The sequence below is a fragment of the Podarcis gaigeae genome, assembly GCF_964106915.1.
Source record: "Podarcis gaigeae genome assembly, chromosome: 3".
Taxonomy (NCBI): Eukaryota; Metazoa; Chordata; class Lepidosauria; order Squamata; family Lacertidae; genus Podarcis; species Podarcis gaigeae.
The window spans coordinates 15,703,492-15,723,887 of record NC_139680.1 but is presented as its reverse complement, the minus strand read 5'-3'; the positions used below and the strand labels follow the sequence as shown (position 1 = coordinate 15,723,887).

The 20,396-nt window shown below is 43.0% G+C and overlaps 1 protein-coding gene across 7 annotated transcripts in view; it reads left to right on the top strand.

The window, feature by feature from the left end:
• Window positions 1–20,396, top strand: part of SEL1L2 (SEL1L2 adaptor subunit of SYVN1 ubiquitin ligase) — a 45,060-nt gene that overhangs the window by 4,093 nt on the left and 20,571 nt on the right. For 6 of the 7 annotated variants that reach the window (XM_083730334.1, XM_083730329.1, XM_083730330.1 and 3 more), the window contains exons 2-5: window positions 8,821–8,870; window positions 11,562–11,616; window positions 16,697–16,793; window positions 18,844–19,006. In XM_083730334.1, the coding sequence (XP_083586460.1) occupies window positions 18,875–19,006 (132 nt within the window). In that variant the 5' untranslated portion in view covers window positions 8,821–8,870; window positions 11,562–11,616; window positions 16,697–16,793; window positions 18,844–18,874. The remainder of the gene's footprint in view (window positions 1–8,820; window positions 8,871–11,561; window positions 11,617–16,696; window positions 16,794–18,843; window positions 19,007–20,396) is intronic. The other variant, XM_083730335.1, reaches the window with a different exon arrangement.

Genomic DNA, 20,396 nt, shown 5'->3' with positions numbered 1-20,396 from the left:
AGAAGAATGGAGGTATTTCTAACTGAGCACTGATTCAGATGTGACACTTCTTCCCGTTTATGCCCATATTTTATTTTATTGCATAGATACTCCACTTTTTCTCCAGAGAGCTCAACGTTGTGTGTATTGCTCCCTCCCTCCCTGTTTTATTCTCACAACTCTGTGAGGTTGGTTAAACTGAGAGACTATGACTGGCCCTTGGTCACCCAAGTGAGTTTCATGACTGGAGTGAGGATTTGAACCCTGGTTGCCCAGGTCTTCATCCAACACACTAACCCAAGGGTAGGCAACCTAAGGCCCATGGGCCAGATGCGGCCCAGTTGCCTTCTCAATCCGGCCCATGGATGGTCTGGGAATCAGCATGTTTTTACATGGGTAGAATGTGTCCTCTTATTTAAAATGCATCTCTGGGTTATTTGTGGGGCCTGCCTGGTGTTCCTACATGAGTAGAATGTGCGTTTTTATTTAAAATGCTTCTCTGGGTTATTTATGGAGCATAGGAATTCGTTCAGATTTTTTTCAAAATATAGTTCGGCCCACCACGTGCTCTGAGGGACAGTGGACCGGCCCATGGCTGAAAAAGGTTGCTGACCCCTGCTCTAACCACTACACCATGCTGGGGAAAAGCCATGGAATTACCACATGTAATAATCACACATGCAGCTTTAATACTGTAATACAGTGATACCTTGGGTTACAAACGCTTCAGGGTACAGACTCATCTAACCCAGAAATAGTACCTCGGGTTAAGAACTTTGCTTCAGGATGAGAACAGAAATCGCGCAGCAGCTGTGCAGGAGGCCCCATTAGCTAAAGTGGTACCTCAGGTTAAGAACAGTTTCAGGTTAAGAACGGACCTCCAGAACGAATTAAGTTCTTAACCCAAGGTACCACTCTAGTAGAAACAGATTTAGAAGTAGCATCTCTGACTGTTTCGTTTCCTAAAAGCATGGGAGTGAGTTTGATTGCATACAGACAACAGCTTTTCAAATACTTGGAGGCAGTACTATAGCAGGGCTTGCCAGCCTTTTGGGGCCAGTGCATTGGCATATTTGCAAACCTGAAAAACTGGCATACCCACAAAACACACACTACGGACAGGCCCTCATGCATGCACACTCACTCCACGCTGCCACCAGTGATTAGGCTTGAATTAGGGGGGAGGCTGCAAGCAGGAAGGGAAGGGTATTCCCCCTTCCTCAATCACCCTTTCCACATTGTAGTTAGCTGGGGGGGGGGGGACCTTTTATTGGCTGCAGTAGAAGGGATCTTTGAAATCTAATTGTGATGGGAGGGTGTTTGTGGTGGTGGTGGTCGAATCACAGCTAGGGGAAGCTACCACATCCCTCTCCAGCTAAACAGCTCCCCCAAAGTTACAATTTAGTTTGAAAAATCCCTCTATTGGCTACAATGAATGGCTTCTTTCAAGCTTAACTCTAGCAGGGGTAGGAGCAGGAGAGCAGGACCTTGCAGACACAAGAGAAAAGCTATGCAGGGGTGCCCACCCCTGCATTACATAGAGCCATCCTTTCCAGTAGTAAGCACTTTCACATTTTGTGCTCTCTGATCAAACAAGTTGTGCAATTTAAGCACTACAGACCTGCATTCAATGGAGGGCTTGTTGTCTTGAAGCCCTATTACATGCACAGTCAAACCGACGTTCACACATGAGATTCCCTTTAATGACTGCAGCTAGTCATTCTTTCAGCCTCATGTTTGAAAGCTGAATTCATCCCAATCTAATTGTGCAAAATATGATTCCCAATTTCAAGATGTACCTTAGAATTTCTCAAACCAGCCCTCAGAAATAGGGCCAACACTGCTGCACTAAAGGTTTAAATGGCATGTGTTTTCACTGGAGACAAAGACGTTACCCTGTGCCCTTGGCAAGGAGCTGTATTGGTGCCCCCTGTCCCTTGCACCCTTGGTGCCCTGCTGGGGAGGTGCCCCAGGAACACACTGGTGGGTGGGTGGGCTCCTAGCTACTCCAAGCCAGAGTAGAGAGGCATGATGTTTGTGGCCCCCTGAGTCTGTGCCATTGGTGGGGGTAAATCTGGTCGCCCCTAGATATGCCCCTGATTGGAGAGTGACCTAACATTTTACAGTTAAACTGGCTTCATAGTTAAATTCCCATAGGAGCAGCCACCTGAGAGAATTGAAAAGATAAAGTGCCACTCTTGAAAAGGTCCTACTCCTTGCCCTACCACCTCTGATAAAGAGGGGTTGATGTTGGCCCTCATCTGCAGATCCCAATATATTGCAGTTAGAAGAAACTATTGGCTCCCCAATCCCTGAATTATTTATTTTACTTTCAAAATCAGTAATAATATAGAAGTAGACTGGTGGTGAAAGGAATGCTGTATTTTATTGAACACTCCAGTGGCACATACTCCTAAATTAATTTTAAAAAATGTAGAGTTTTGTCTTCCTTCCAGCTATATTCTGCCATTCAAGCATATTGATTCAATGTTTGAAGTGAAATTGAATTTTATCAGAAGCAGTTTTGCAATCTGCTATCCTGATGTTTACCAGCTCTTTTTGTACATGCAATGAGGAATTTCCACAATGGAGTGAACAGCCTCTTTCCTTTCCACCCTTTAATCCCTTGCTCATTAGATTTGTACAGGTATCAAGCTACTGATGCCAGATTAGGCTTAGTGCCACCGTAGTGCTAAGGAGAAAGTTATTCCTTCTTAGTGCAACACTTCAGCCTTGCAGATAAGTGCCAATTATTTACTAGTCCCCTAGATAAATGCTGCCTATCTGAACAGAGGAAAAGGAATTAAAAATAAGGAACAGTCTCTCTCTCACACATACACATGCATGCACACACACAAACACAGGTAGAGAGATGGAAGGTAGAGGGAAGTCAGCCTTCTTTTGGGCTTCTGTCTGACTGCAGATCTGTCTCACACCTTAAAATGCATAGTTCTGAAGAATAATTAAAATTATGTTCAGATGTTAATAACTATCCTCTGTAGCATGCGCCTAGTCTCACAATTTATAAGTAAATTGTAGAGCATTCAAAAACCTTTAGAATGCTAGAGTTGCCAAACAAATCTATAGTTTCTCCAAACCCAGCAAGGAGGATTACTCTCCTGTTCCCAGACATTTAGAAGTGAACAGTGAGATAGCTAAAAAGGGAAACTATATTCTATTTTTATAATTTAGGGGGGAAACCTTACAGAGGTGAACACAAATACTTAAGTCAGGAGGGAATGAGCTGACAAATATTCAGTGTCAGTTGTGACAATAACAATAAAGGAGACTGATGCTATGTTTTCAGATGAAGCTGACTGCTTTTCTGAAAATAAATCTCTTATGCTTCTCTTGAAGGTTGCCATTTTGTGACTGACAGAGGCCCAGTGTTTTCAACAGTGGCCAAGCATGCAGAAATTCAGCAGGTGCAGCTTTCTACTAGGGAAAGCTGCACCTGTTAGATTTCTGCCTATTGTGTAGCTATTACAGTTATGTGGAAATCCTAATATTGGTTATCATAACATATTTTTAAAGTGATTGTTAACTGAAACTTTGATAAAGTCGCAAGCTTTGACCAGAGTTGTATGTTTTAGCATAAAATCTGCATTTCTGTTCCCAATTATGGCTGCAATCATACCTGAGAGCAAGTCCCAGTGAACACAGCTGTTTTTTTGTGCTGTTCAAATGTGGTGTTTTTCATGTAGGAATCTTTGTAATTAAAATACAAAGTTTCTTCAAAAGAAAGGGCTACTTCATTGTCACATTGTACAGTGGTACCTCGGGTTAAGTAAATTCATTCCGGAGGTCCGTACTTAACCTGAAATTGTTCTTAACCTGAAGCACCACTTTAGCTAATGGGGCCTCCCGCTGCCGCCACGCTGCACAATTTCTGTTCTCATCCTGAAGCAAAGTTCTTAACCTGAAGCACTATTTCTGGGTTAGCGGAGTATGTAACCTGAAGCGTATGTAACCTGAAGCGTATGTAACCCAAGGTACCACTGTATATATTTTCTGCCTCTTCAGTCTAATTTGTATGATTTATTGATCAAGTTGGTGTACAGAAAATCCACTGGCTGTGTAAAACTATTTCCTCCCTCTTAAAACATAGTACTTTGAAATAAGTTGTGTGGAAGCATCCACAGTATACCTTATTAACCAAAGAGTAAAGCAAAGCAAAGCAAAGCAAAGTGAGAACTGTTATATTCTGATGCCTGCATTTGATGGGTCTTGTATCCAGTTTTATACATTGGTTTTATACATTTGGTGACTGCGTTTTGTAGAGTCTTCCCTTTCTCTGTAGAATCTGTTTCCTCAACTCTATAAGTCTACTACACCCCCATCATCCCCCCGCAAAAAAACCCACAGGCCATTAGATGCTGTCAGAATAATTTAGCCTGATGTAATTCTACTAGCTTTTCAGTCTATTAAAATGCTGGGAAAAGCTTTCCATAATGAGTAGAAAGTAGAGCTGACACCATGGATGGGAGACACATGCTCAGTTCAGTTTGCATATAAAGGTGAACTTACCTATCCACACTAACCAAAACAATAGGGGAACTGAAACACAGCCATTAGCAATGCAATTCTCCAGTCAAGTAGAATGTACAAAAATGCATATACTAAGGTAAAGTGTGCATATAAATGCATATTATATTGGGGGGAATTGCCTTGCAAATATCTGTATATGACGTAAAATTGCATTTGAATGTATTAAGAGAAATTTGCCCTAAAATACTGATTAATTTTAATGAAGCCTTTCCCCTCAAAAAAAATTGAAACCATTTGTGGAAATGTGGCAAATCAAACTTGGAAATGTCAGAAATGGAAAGAAGCCAAAATCGACATACAGCTGTAGCTTGGAAGTCAAACAGCCTAATTCTCGAACGTTTTGGCTCCCGAACAATCGAAACCCGGAAGTGACTATTCCAGTTTTTAAATGTTCTTTTGGAAGCTGAACATCCGACTGGGCTTCCGCAGCTTCCAATTGGCTGCAGGAGCTTCCTGCAGCCAATTAGAAACCGCGCTTTGGTTTTCGAACGTTTTGGAAGTCGAATGGACTTCTGGAACAGATTCCGTTCAACTTCCAAGGTCTGACTGTATTTGCTTGTTCCTAGGGAACACCACCTGGAGTATCCTCATCGTGAATAAATTGGCAACTGACTGGTATGGGAATTTCCATGAATGATGGGGCGTGTCTGCCATTTGTGCCCATCTGCACTATACGTTTAAAGCAGTAGGATACCACATTAAACAGCCATATCTTCCCCCAAAGAATCCTAGAAAGTGTAGTTTGTTAATAGAGTTGATAGGAGACCTCCTATTCCTCTACTAGAACTGCAGTTCCCCGAACTTCCTGTGAACAGGGTTTGATTGTTAAACCACTCTAGGAATTTTATCGGGTTGGGTAGGAATAGGGGTCTCCTGCTTCTTGGGAGAAGGGCAATGACAGGCCTAGACAGCATCTTGAGAAGTAGAGACATCACCTTGCCAACAAAGGTTCGTATAGTTAAAGCCATGGTTTTCCCAGTAGTGATGTATGGAAGTGAGAACTGGACCATAAAGAAGGCTGATTGCCGAAGAATTGATGCTTTTGAATTATGGTCTGGAGGAGACTCTTGAGAGTCCCATGGACTGCAAGAAGATCAAACCTCTCCATTCTGAAGGAAATCAGCCCTGTGCTCACTGGAAGGACAGATCGTGAAGCTGAGGCTCCAGTACTTTGGCCACCTCATGAGAAGAGAAGACTCCCTGGAAAAGACCCTGATGTTGGGAAAGATGGAGGGCACAAGGAGAAGGGGGTGACAGAGGACGAGATGGTTGGATAGTGGTTTTGAGGTTACCAGCATGAGTTTGACCAAACTGCGGGAGGCAGTGGAGGACAGAGGTGCCTGGCGTTCTCTGGTCCATGGGGTCACGAAGAGTCGGACACGACTAAACGACTAAACAACAACAAGAACTCTCAGCACCCTTAACAAACTTCGGTTCCTCGGATTCTTTGGGGGAAGACAAGACTGTTTAAAGTGGTGTGATGCTACTTTAAATGTATAGTGCAGACCTAGCCAGCATGAAAAATGGTCAAGAATGATAGGAGTCTAGTAACCACATTGGCACCTTGTTAACTGGAGGGTTTTTTTAAAAATTCCTGTATCTGAAACAATTACCAGTATTTCCTTGTAGTCAGTCATTGGCTGACACGGTGGTCTACACTGTCAGATTCTGCTTGTTATCAGACCATTAAAGCCTCTCTTTTCCAGTGTTTGAAATTAGTAGGCATCTGTTTTTAACATTTTTAACATTTCAGTTAAAGGAGAGCCAGTATCAGCATAGTAAGAGCTCTTAGGTTTTTTACTTGCTTGTTCATTTTGCTTACCAAACAATGTTATTATCTTCTGTAATAAGAGATCTGCTAGGATAAATGTGAACACTTTGCTTGGACTAAATATTGCCTCAAGTTTACTAATGTATGACAGTGGTTCACTCTACCAAATGTTAACTAACTGGTTCACTTTAACTAATGTTAATCTTGTTCATTCATAAACCTTTGCATATTTGCCACCCTTAGGTAATTTCAAGTTCATTTTGTCTGCTTGGATAACTGCAAGAATCTGGAGAAATGGTTATATGGTCCCTAGAGCTTTATTATTCTAATTAAACTTGTCAGAGAAATTATTTTAGGTCCACCAGATAACATAAAAATTAAGCTTCCAGACAAAAGAGAGTATTAATTTATAGCTGGTCTGTTTCTTCATGTGAATGTCATTTTGTATTATACTGTATATGAAAGAAGTCTCTGCTGTTCAGTTTTCTTTCTAGTACAGCTGCACTTCACAGGGAAGTTAGAAACAAATACAGAAGCTAAGAGAATTCAGTAAACTAGAAAAGCTCTTTATCCCAGCAAAGTTGAATATGTCAGGGGTTCCCAGATTGTGGTCCATGGACCACCAGTGGACCAAGGTCTTATTTAGGTAAACTGTGGTGTGTCTCTGGATTTGTGGTTGAAGACAGGAGATGGTATAGCCATCCATTAAATACTCCTATTGAATTTTAGTGCTTTTTATTGCTCCCTTTATTTCTTATATCATGCTTTATCTTATTGCAACCTGAGCCTATATGGAGAGAATGCAGAGCATTCTCAACCCAAGAGGGTCCTGCTCCTTCCATTGCTACAGGCTTGGATTCATAGACCTTAAGCACTGTGTCTGACCCTCTCTGCAGCATGAAATGACAGCACACCTTGAGCTCTGCCCTCCCACTCCAGCTTGCAAAACTGACACTTTTTTTTCCGTTCGCTTACATCACTGTCCACTGCAAATCTGGAACTTCCCCACTTGCACTCCAGCGGAATAGTGTCTCTCTCTCTCTTTTTTTTACTGATCTGTTCTCTCTGTGTGTCTTTTCTTAAGTCAATGACTAGGTCATTCTCGTGATTACCTCTTGATGGCTTTTCTGCCAGGCAGTTCCCTGGACAGGGAAAGCCAACGATTTGAAGTGTAACTTTCACCAACTCATACCAATGCTATAATATTGTGCATTTCCTTTCTTTTTTAGGCAATGTACGTGCCCATCCTATTTGGTAGTTTTGGATGTGTTTAGCAATAAACAAATCTTGTTAGCCCAATTCATTACATTAAACTACTGTATTTTTCACTCTATTAGACGCACCGGACGCACCTAGTTTTTAGGGGAGGAAAACAAGAAATAAGAAAGCAATGCAAAGCATCCTGAGCTAAGAGGGAGCGCTCCTCCATCTTCGCTCAGGAGGCTTTGCAGGGCTATCCCTGAAGCTAGGAGGGCAAGAGGGATTGGTGCGATGAAGGCTCTCCTTGCCTGGGAGAGGCTGCTCGCAGCTAAGGCTCCCCCAAGAGCCGTGCTCGCTTTAAAGACCGCGCGGAGTGTGTGTGCGGCTCTTGGGGGCTTTTCCCCGAGGAGGAAGAAGGGTAGCCCTTCTCTCTCCTCGGGGAAGAGCTCCACACACGCTCCACGCGGCTCTTTAAAGGGAGCGCTGAGCAGAGCTTTCCGCCTGCATTCGCTCCATAAGACGCACACACATTTCCCCTTACTTTTTAGGAGGGGAAAAGTGTGTCTTATAGAGCGAAAAATACGGTATTTTAAAGGGTTAGATCCTGACCTACTGTTCTGCAAATGGAAGGGCTCCTTTTGTTGGTGAGCATTATTGAGATGCAGTGGAGGCTCCACAATGGGAGAAGCGAAAGGGAAATAATTTCCAACTATTTCCCCTTCTCCCTGTAACCCCCACTACCACCTTCCATGTTGATCCAGAGGGCCCCACAACCCTCCAAAGCAGATTTTCAGGCAGCATAGGGGATTGCGGGAGGAAGCCTGAAAGAATGTACAGTTCTTAGCCACTGTGAGCAACCCTGCTCCAATTCATTTTAATGCTCATTTTGGCACATACAATGCTCTACATTTTTGAAAGAGATCCTGAGGTTGAAACTGAATCCTTAATGACTCTTTCAGGTTACAAACTCGTCTACCGTCAATTTACATTGATTACTTTTTGTAATATCTTATCCTTCAGTAGCCTTGAGTTAAGGAATACCAGACAATCTCCTAGGCCTTTATTAGTTCTCATTCTATTATTTTTTATTCTTTCCTCTCTTTTTTTAATCTGAAGGAGGTTCAAGAAGGACCAATCAGAATGTAACAAAATAATTTCTTTGTAAAAGTCCTGTCTCATTGTGGGTTTTGTTTTTTGTTTTTGTGTGTATGTGTGTGTGGACCAAGATGGATTCCTTTGTTTTTCTGTAAAATGTTCTTGTTTCTCTGTAACACTTTTTTTGTAAAAAGTTGTACTCTATTTGATGTCTTTATTGTTTTCAGAATCAGAAGAAATTCTTCAGAATAAGAGAGGAGTTAACATTTCAAAAGAGGTAAAACACTACCGCCTTTTCAAAAACTGCTTTGTTTTTACTGTATATGAATTGCATTTTTATTGTGCTTCTTAAAGTATATTAAAATAAACAACAAATAACAGATTTTAGCACATGGCTCTTTTCTGTATGAGACCAGTATAAATAGCATGAAAATTCATTCTACTATTGGGTAAATCACTAGATAAGGAAAGAGAAAGTAAATAATTGAAAAGAAAAGAGATATGTACTTGGAAATAACACATGCTGATTAAGACAGTTGTTGAAGCCAAGGTTATTGCCCCAAACTAGTAATAGATTGAATCATACGAAAATGTGTTTTGTACAGTGCACATGATGAACTATTCATCCAGACAATGTTAAAATGCATTCGGTTGGATCCAGATTAGGAATGTAATCCTAATCCCCTTCCCCTTGATGGTTGAGTGGCCGAGTTAGGATGACACATAGTTGCCTCTCTACCAGCCTCCACTAGCAGAGAGGAACACTGTTGGAAGTCTCTGCCATAGTGAAGGCCCCAGTTTTGCCTTAGCAGGTAGAAAGCTACAACTGGCCATTCTCCCACCTGCAGTAGCAAGCAGAAAGCCACAAAATGAGGTGTTTTGTGGCACAACCCACAGTGGCTAGAATCTGCTGGATCCTAAGCTTTGTGGATCCCCCCAAAGGATCCTTTAAAATATCCACAGAAATGCGAAAGTAATTTTCTAAGAAACTCCATGTAGAAGTAAGACTTTCAGCTTCCCACAGGCTCTGTAACGCAATTCAAAATGTGTGGGGTCCTCACCTCTATGAACTTGAAATTACAGTACAGACAGGTGTATTTAGGGGAGCACGGCCAGTTCAGTCGTACTGGGTGTGGAGTTTCAGGGATGCTGCAGGGTGTACTGCAATGGAGTGCAGGAGATAGAGGGGCGCCACTGAAATTTGAGACCCCAAGATCTGCAACTGTTACAGAGCAAGTCCTCCTTGGGAACAATGGGAATTAATGGTCTGTTGCTCTCAGAGGGATATTGTTAAGTTGTGGGCGAACATATCAGACGACACAGCGATTCTTCAAACAGCTCTTGTTTATTCAAAGGCCAGAACAGAACTGAACTGAGGAGCTCAGTCAGCTTGCTTATATAGAGCTCCAGAACAACGTAACTATAGCAACTTTCTAAAACTATCCAATCACTGAACGTCACTTTCGATCCTTCATTTGCATACAAACTATCCAATCACTGAACGTCACTTTCGATCCTTCATTTGCATAACTATCTACAGTATCCCCCTGCTGGCCCAGGGTGAGAACTTCAGTACATAACAGAAATGTGCAGCAAAAACATGCATGCCTCCAGTGCCCTCAGACCACCTGGTGCAGGCAGCCAGAATCCACGGACTGGAGATTCTAAAGTGGACTTCATTATCTGATCCATCTTATGATCTTCCCAGATTAGATCACTTTGGTAACCAACCTAAGGATTCCATCCCTACATCCTAGCGATTCCAACAGTTCTGGGTATTCACCTTGTGTCCACCAGTGTTGTGGCCCTTTTAATGTGGAATTTATCACCTTATGAGATAAGGCATGTTCCAAGAATCTACTCTTTCAGATAACATGCTCCAGACCTTTATTTACCCAAGCCTTTTCTGACATAAATATTTAATTGCTGTCCGCTGGTCATCTTCTGGTGTTGTACTGTGTTATCTTAGCTGTATTGTTTCTGGTGTATGTTTTAGATGTATTTTTGGTTTTCTATACACTATTCTAATGTTTTATAATGTGAGTGGTTTATAAACCTTTTAAAATAACAATAGTTGTTTATATTATGTGGAAGAATGATGCCCATCCCTGTTTGTTTTTGCTGTTTTTATGTTGCTGTGCTAAACATACAGGTGAGCTCAGAGATTATTAGCTATGTTTCTCCATGCTATGAGATTTTTGTGTTTCCTTGTTAAGTTCTTGCTCCATTCCAAACGGTCACAGTAACTTCATTCTGCTGAGTGCTTTCTGCCTACTGCCTTCAGCAAAGTTGACTTTGACTTACACAAGTGATAGATGATATAGCTGATGAATAGTTGTTTCTTATTCTCAATGCAAAATCCCTTCTAGGGAAAATAAAAGAAGCTGCTGCAAAATGAATCATTTCATGCAAATAAAAAACTTTGACTGGGGATAAAAGTTGCCTCTGATGATTATGCTCAGGTTGATCAAATCAAATAACTGAAATACAATTTTGAGTGTGAATAGCTAGAGCTCATTTTAGAGCTGGAAATGAAACAAAGCATGGTTAAAAAACAATTGAATTTTGTTAAAAGTGAAAGAAGAGGCACTCAAGATGAGCACATTTTGCATATCATCCCTCAAGTGACATTACATAACATGCTCCACAGCAATGTGGGATGTATGCAATGTCATCTGGGCAAAATTAAAAACCACTTAATTCTACTTAGTTATTTGTAAAGAAAGCGTAGTTCTGCAACAGCCATTTAAAAAATTGCTTAAATCCTTACTGTGAAACTGCTCAGACCCAGGCCTAAAAGCATGGAACAAGTGGGAAATTACTCAGACCCATGCTTTCTCAACATGGGACAAGCGGAAGTGTAGACAAGCCCTGTATGAGCAACCAAGCAGATTCTAGGACCTGACCAGACAACGATTTCTTTCAATTTTGAAGATAGATTACATATATAAATTCAATTGTTTTGCAGGAGACCCTGAACAAGAGTAAAAGATTAACAGTTCAAGATTCATTTTCATCAGAAGGTAATGATTTCAATTCAGAGCTTAACTGTCTCCTACTCCCTCAGATCTTTTGTATATTCTCTCGGAGTGTTAGGCAAAATTTGAGCTGTAAAAGCTTTCTGAATCAGTACAGTGGTACCTCGTTTTACAAACTTAATTCGTTCCAGAAGTCCATTCTTAAACCAAAGCGTTCTTAAACCGAGGTGCACTTTCCCTACTGAGGCCTCCCACCACCAGTGCCCTTCCACCATTCAGTTTCCGTTCGGCTTCCGAGGCAAAGTTTGCTAACCGGAACACCTACTTCTGGTTTTGCGGAGTTCGTTCACTGAATAGTTCGTTAACAGGGCTCTTCGTAGACCAAGGTACCACTGTAATTTTTTAACAAATGTTTTCAATAGAAAAAAATAATAAAATCTCCCTATCCAGTTTTCTCACTACTCTACTGTAAAATCTCACTCAATTCAGAATTGGCAAAATGAAAGCATAATGAGACAATGTTCTATCAGGAGTGACAATAGGAATTTTTGTGTGCCCAGTACCCTGTATGTGGATTGGGCCCTCTAAACCACTTGCAAAAAGAGAGCACAGATTTGCATAAAATTTGCACATTCTTTGCATCACATGCAAATTTGTGCTCTCTTTCTCAGGTGGAGAGGAGGACTCAAATATAAATCAGTAGACACACATGTAATAAAACGTCTGACAGAATCTGAACAGGGGAAGGTTTTCCTATATTTGTATTTATATACAGTGGTACCTCAGGTTACATACACTTCAGGTTACATACGCTTCAGGTTACAGACTCCGCTAACACAGAAATAGTACCTCGGGTTAAGAACTTTGCTTCAGGATAAGGACAGAAATCGTGCTCCGGCGGCGCGGCAGCAGCAGGAGGTCCCATTAGCTAAAGTGGTGCTTCAGGTTAAGAACAGTTTCAGGTTAAGAACAGGCCTCCGGAAAGAATTAAGTACTTAACCCAAGGTACCACTGTACTAGAAATGTTTAACATGTTGAATGTATGCCACACAGCTGTTGAAGACACAAGATCACAACTTTCCCCCAGTGCCAGTCTTAAATGAATGCGTGCATCTTTTTCAAGGCCAGCCAAGAGCTAACAGCAGAGAGGGAATCTAATATAAAATACTGCTACATCACAATTGCATATCTACCTGAAAGTGAACCTCATTGAGTTCAGTGGAACTTACTCCCAGGTCAGCCTGCAATCCTATACACACATATCTGGGAGTAAGTCCCAATGAATTCAGCAGGACTTAACATCTGAGCAGACACATCTAGGATTGCACTGTTAGAATGTTAGCTGATAATCAACATCATAATCTCAATGCGAATTTTCTTACTCATAATTAAAATAAGGAATAGTTTATCGATCATTTCACATAAGTTAGATAATAACCACCACAAAAAAACACCTCTTTGGAAGCCCATGCTTTTTTTAAAAAAAAATGTCAATATTGATTTTCCGCTGAAAAATAGGAATCCATGAAGATGCACTTGTCAACTTGACTGCATGTTTTAAAAGAATGCAAAATGTGGCATGACTGGCTAATTTTGCTCATATCAGAAGAGCAAAAACATTTAGGAGCAAGAAGCGCTGACAGAACCGGGGAAACTAGGTCGGACAATGAAATGGTCAGCAATTTGTGAATGGATGCAAACTTTATCCAGAACTTTCTTTGGCACTTTATAAATATCTAGTTATGAATCGCAGAACCCCATTCAGCTCACCTTATAGAAGACATCCATGTGAAACTTCATAAGCACTAGAGTTTTGATTCCACATACTTAAGAGCTTAATTACACATGACCATGGGTGCAGCGGGGGTGGGGGGCAAGGAGGGGCAGCTGCCCCCCAACCAATAAAAATCAATAAAAATACATAGCAAACTGAGGTTCTGCCCTCCCCCAACAAAAGGCCTGCCCCCAAAAAACTCCTGCCGATGCCCATGCACATGACACGAGTTGTGTCCCTCCCAATCATGTCATGGTTTAAATAAAATTAATTGCGTGTGTGTGTGTGATTTCTCCCCCCCCCCCCCGTGAACACAGCGTGTTCCTCTATTTCTCCCCCCCCCCCCCCCCCGTGAACCCTGTGCTGTAGACAGAGAAAGAAAGAGAGAAAGAAAGAAAGAAAGAAAGAAAGAAAGAAAGACAGGCAGGCAGGCTTTTTCTGCTCAGAACACTGCCCAACCTATTTCCTAGTCTAAATGCAGCCAAGCACCAGTAGCATTATAGCCATCACCAAGCTCACTATGTCAGCATGATCCCATGTGCCTTATAGTTGGTATTAAACACATACAACATATTTGTTGCTAGTGGACACTCTTTCAGAATGGCATGCTCTCAAGCACAAGATGGTGCATTAGTTAGGGACAGAAGCCAGTTTGTGTACCATTCTAGCTGTGCATAACTATGAGGTGTTTGTTTTAACTAAGTGTGATAAATAAATTCGAATATGCCCAATGCCTGACAGCAAATGCCAGCGTTTCTTCTTATTCTTCAAGGAACGTAATTCAGTAGTAGAGTACAGGCTTTGCCTGCAAAAAGGTCTCTGGTTCAGTCCTTGGTATCTTCAGGTGGGACTCAGAAAGACCTTTCTCTAAGACAGTAGACAGCTGCTGCCAGTGTGTGTAGACCAGAGCTTTCCAAACTGTCACGACACATTGGTGTGTCGGCTGCAGTGTGTAGATGTGTTGCTTGAACGCTCCCCACGCTCCTCCCGGGGCTGGAAAGGGGTTAGTTTAACCTCTAGTTTGCTAGTAAAACTGAATTACAGTGTCGCAAAATGAGGCATGGCTAAAAGGGGTGTCACCAACATGAAAAGTTTGGAAACCTCTGGTGTAGACAATGGCCTGACTCCATATAAGGCAGTTTCCTATGAATATACAGTTATGGACAGCGATGGCTAAAGCCCATTGAGTCTGGTGGGGCAGAAGGCAGAAGCTAGGTAAAGGTAAAGGGACCCCTGACCATTAGGTCCAGTCGTGACCGACTCTGGGGTTGCAGCGCTCATCTCGCTTTATTGGCCAAGGGAGCCGGTGTTCAGCTTCCGGGTCATGTGGCCAGCATGACTAAGCCGCTTCTGGCGAACCAGAGCAGCGCACGGAAACGCCATTTACCTTCCCGCCGGAGCTGTACCTATTTATCTACTTGCACTTTGACGTGCTTTCAAACTGCTAGGTTGGCAGGAGCAGAGACCGAGCAACGGGAGCTCACCCCGTCATTGGGATTCGAACCGCCAACCTTCTGATTGGCAAGTCCTAGGCTCTGTGGTTTAACCCACAGCGCCACCCGCGCCCCTATAAGCTAGGTAAAGCTGGAGCAAATGAAGGACAAAGCCAGCAAATGCTAGTTTTGGCTCTGTCCTGCTCCTCCTCCTTCCAAGCCAGTGTGGTGCAGTGGTTAAGAGCAGTGGACATGAAATCTGGTGAACCGGATTCGATTCCCTGCTCTTCCACATGCAGCTGCTGGGTGACCTTGGGCCAGTCACACTTCTTTGAAGTCTCTCAGCCTCACTCACCTCACAGAGTGTTTGTTATGGGGGAGGAAGGGAAAGGAGAATGTTAGCCGCTTTTAGACTCCTTTGGGTAGTGATAAAGCGGGATATCAAATCGAAACTCTTCTTCTTCTTCCAAGGACAACACTGAGACTAAGGAAGACAAAGCTGACAGCCAGTGCCTGCCCCTTCGACGAGATGTAAATAAGAAGGCAGGAAGTGGAGGCTGAGGGCAGATTGAGGTTGCCCTCCTCCTGTTTAATTGCCCTCCTCAATTTAGATGCGGATAGTTGAGTGGGCCTTTCCCAAGCAAACATAATCTGAAGGGAAGAAATTGTGTGGTTAGCCCTGACCACATGATTTAGGGCCTTTAAATGTTGCAGCAGTGTCTAGGAGCGACACCTCAGAAAAGTGACTCCCCCACTGTCACTCCAATGAAGAAACAGCATCTTAAAACCAAAGTAGGCACAGTGTGAGATATCTGCGATCAAAACTGATTCATTTTATTATTACTTTGAAGTCTATCTGAAGTTAAGTCCAACATTTCACTTCTCTCTGTAGCTGATATTTGTCCTACTGATGAAAAAAAAATACTGGGGAAGTTAAGTGTATATTTCCCTCAGTGGAGTTAATAACAACAGCTTTGAGGAAAGGGAATTTGGACTAGGGAAACTGTAGGAGGTAAAGGGCTGAACACTTTCTCTCCTGGTGCCATGTTCTAATCAAAAAATTCAGAGCCTCTGCATGGCTGTTTTAGAATGGAAATGAAAAATGATGGGATATCTGGCCACAAAATCCCTATGACTCATTTGATTTGGCTCCTAGAGTGATGGAGGAAGAGATGAGATTTCAGAGAGAATGATGAGAGCCTTGGGTCCAAAAAGAAAGGCTACTACTTGTTGGGGAAAGAACCCAACATGTATGCTTTTGCAGTGGCGTAGCGTGGGGGGTGCAGGGGGGGCCGGCCGCACCGGGCGCAACATCTGGGGGGTAGGGTTAGGGGGCGCAAATCCACGGGTTAGGGGGCACAAATTACTTGCCTTGCCCCGGGTGCTGACAACCCACGCTACGCCACTGTGCTTTTGTGAAATATTGTGTATGTGTTGGAGGAAGCAGAAGGGTGTGTATTCAAGAGAAAGGGCCAATGAACTTTGAAAGTAGACAGGAGATGGGATGAGAGCCATGGAAACAATTAGAAATCATCAAGGTTTGAGGATATAAATGCCACTCATTGCTATGGCACAATGCACTCCTATTTAAACTTGTAATGGGTAGGTGGCTTAAGGCCTTAACTCTAGTGCTTTCAGTGAAGGGGATTCATAAATGCTTAATGGGGCTTGGCAGTATAAGCTATCTTTAGTAACCACATACTGTATTACATCAAATGCATTGTGCTTTAAGGGTGGCTCAATTCATGCGCAAATCTTATTTGAAACCTTATATTTAAATTCCACTCTAGTGTTCACCGGAATTCGAAAACATAAATGTTGCTTATTACATGCACCCTATCAAAAGAGCGCATGATTTAAATCTATGGCGATACATCGTGGAGTTGCATCACAATGCTTTTTCTGGTCACATTTCTAGTGGAAGAGGAGGTGGAAAGAAAGGACAAAGGTCGTCAGTTTTATCAGAGAAGCCTCAAAATACTTAAGCATTCCAAAAACAAAGAAGATACAGAAAAGTAAGTGTAGGCTTAGCTGTTTTGCTAACACAGTCCCAGAGAAGGCATTTATCGGTTTGAGTGCAGGTCTGGCACATGGCTGGCGCAGTCTCTCTTGGTGACTTTAGAAGGATGGAATAGGTACATGTGGCCATGTTTCTCCCTTTCCTATTAATTTGTATGGTTCCATTGCCAATGCAAGAGTGAGTTTTTCTTGTAGAGATTTGCAGTGATAGGCTTATGAAGCACACCTATGGAGGGGTCCTTTTATAATCAGCCATGTGTCAACCCACATCTGCCCCATGTAATGTTTGGTGAAATAAACACATAATACAGTGGTACCTCGGGTTACATACGCTTCAGGTTACATACTCCGCTAACCCAGAAATAGTGCTTCAGGTTAAGAACTTTGCTTCAGGATGAGAACAGAAATCGTGCTCCGGCAGCGCGGTGACAGCAGGAGGCCCCATTAGCTAAAGTGGTGCTTCAGGTTAAGAACAGTTTCAAGTTAAGTACGGACCTCCGGAAGGAATTAAGTACTTAACCTGAGGTACCACTGTATTACATTCCATGTTCAGTGTTTCCATGCGGCCTGCAAACACCAGCAAATGAATGGGACAATGGCAGGACACCATATCATGTCATGCTTCTTTGTACTGAACATAACTAGTATTAAACAGGGAAGGGAGCAGCAAACTGTACTTCGGCTCTGCTTCAGTCCCAATAGGCTTCCAAGGAAAATCACAGCTATGTTCAGTCTTTTTCCTGATTTGAAATTCTCTGTGGTCAGGGCCATCTTAACCATTGGCGCTAGGGGCGCCAGGCTGAGAGTCCGGGGCCAAGCGTCGAAGTCAGCGGAAGACCCACTGACAGCTGAGCTGAGCAGAGCCCGCCGGAGCACCGCGGGCTCTTCTGCTGCGGGCGGCTCTTCCCCGGACTCCAACTCTTGCCCCCAAACTCACGCCAAGCTGCCCGCAGCAGAAGAGCCCATGGCACTCCGACGGTCTCTTCTCCGCTCCACTTGGCTGTCGGCTCTTGCCGCAGCTGCATGACGGCTGTTTCAGTGCCACACCTGGAGTGCTGCATCATGTTGTGGGCACTGCACAATGCATTCTGTTGCGTGCGCCGAGCTGTGGGTTCCTTTGAAGAAGAAGAAGAGTTTGGATTTGATATCCCGCTTTATCACTACCCTAAGGAATCTCAAAGCGGCCAACAATCTCCTTTCCATTCCTCCCCCACAACAAACACTCTGTGAGGTGAGTGAGGCTGAGAGACTTCAAAGAAGTGTGATTAGCCCAAGGTCACCCAGCAGCTGCATGTGGAGGAGCAGAGACGTGAACCCGGTTCACCAGATTACGAGTCTACCGCTCTTAACCATGACACCACACTGGCTTTTCTGCTTTTGGCACACGCTCCCAGTGCCACCCAACATGAGGTGCCAGCACAGAACGATGGGGAATGCAAGCGGCAGCAGAGGAAACATCTCCAGATGGGATCCACCGCATGCGAACAGCACCAATGGTGGCAACAAAACTGGACAAATATGAGCACACGAATCCCATCCGAAGATCTTTCCTCTGCTGCCATTTGCCTTCCCCATTGTTCTGCGCTGGCACCCCATGTTGGGCAGCGCTGGGAGCATGTTCCAACAGTGGAAAAGCCAGCAAAGGAACCCGCAGCTTGGCGCATGTAACAGGATGCGTTGCACAGCGCCCACAACGTTACACGGTGCTCCAAGCGCTGCACGTGCAGCCAAAACAGTTAGCCGCCATGCAGCAGGGGGGAGGCAGCGGGCGGACAGTGCGGCGACTGTGCTGCCCAACATTTTGCCCCCCCCAGCATGGAACCTGCACCCACCTATGCACACTCCTGTGCATGGAGCGCTGGCACACCTGTTGGTTGGTGCAAAAAAGGTTGACAACTCTGTGCTGCATATGCATCACCGGTCAATGGTGATGAAGGGGGTAAACTTCTAATGCAAAGTTACAGCAGAATAAATTCCTGTTTTATGTATAGATGAGAAATTTCCATATCCGACGGACTAAATCTGAACTTTGTGTTTCTGTATCAGAGCCCAACGTCTCCTTGTCAAAGCAGCAAAAATGGGAAACCAGAAAGCTATGGAGCAACTGGCATCTGACATGTTGTTTGGAAATAATCTTCCTCAAAATGTAGAAGCAGCTGTATCATTGTATGAGATTTTAGCTGACGAAGGATCTCATAAAGGCCAGACGGTACATGCTCTTTAATTAGCCAAAGCTTTAAACAGGCACTAGTCTACTTTAGAGTGCATAAATATTTGAAAAGAGGTAAGATGGTGTTTATGCTCACCCAAGAAATGTCAACAAGGTAGGGATATAAAGTTAATTATTTATTAAATTGCCTGATTTCAAGAGGCTATCTGGTGTGTTCAGCAAACATCTTCTAAAATCCTCATTCAATAAAATTCCAGGTCAAGGCTTCAGTCCTTATTCCACTGAAGACACTCTGAAGGTAGACAATGGTTTCCATGGAACAAAAATCAAATGTTTACGGTTGTTAGAATTGAAGCTATAAGAACTAATTATATTTTCGCACCTAGCTAGTGTGTCTAACATGTTCTGATTTAAGGCAAATTATCAATTTTAATTGAAAAGGATTTATGGATGACACAAAATAATAGCAAAAAAAACAACTATGCGTAAGAGATCGGCTGCAAATTCAGTTGCTCAGACTAGTCTCTTGTCTAATAAATCACAAATGGATCTCCTCTTGCATTCCTTCCCATGACTCTGTTGCAGAACATGAAGAGGCATCTCACAAGTTGTGCTGATTGTTGAATCTTTTGTCTAGGTTTTCATAGCATTTTGCATATGTGTCTGATTGTTTCCTGTGTGCACATACATGGATAAAAACAATACATGAATTGTTTATGGGTCATTAAAGAACAGATAGACCAAATGTGCCAAAACACATTGGCATTACAAAAGCTTTCCAGTCCACTCATCATTTCAATAATGCAGGACTCTCCTGCCAGGATTTCTTACCTTCCAACTGAGTTCTGATGAGTGAAAGCTTTGTTGAAAGAAAAATGAAAGAGTCTTGTGGCATCTTAGACAGGAAGGATGATATCCAACTAAGTCATATACAGAGTCCATTGGTTTCATTGTGTCTATTCTCAGTATGACCAACCTTGGATGTTGCTGTAACATATTTATTGTGCTGTAAGCTTTTGTGGATTAGTGTCCATGTGCATCACGTGATGCAGGTTCATTGTTTTATGGTCACCAGGCAATGGCTTTTCCACCTGCCTTGCCCCACACTCCAGCCCTGGGAGGCTTTCCCGACCATGACTTTGAGAATAGCAGAAGCATCTGGGAAGAGAGAAGTCATGGGATATTATTTAAGAATACCGTATTTTTTGCACCATAACACTCACTTTTTTCCTCCTAGAAAGTAAGGGGAAATGTCTCTGTGTGTTATGGAGTGAATGCCTACGGGTGGCGGGGGGTGGGGTGGGATCTGCTGCAGTCGTGAGCAAAGGATCCATGGTTCCCCTTCCTTCCCTCCTCCGTGGCTCGCTTTGAAACAGCAAAGCGGGAGAGGAGCCGCTTACACTTATTATTATTATTATTTATTTGTACT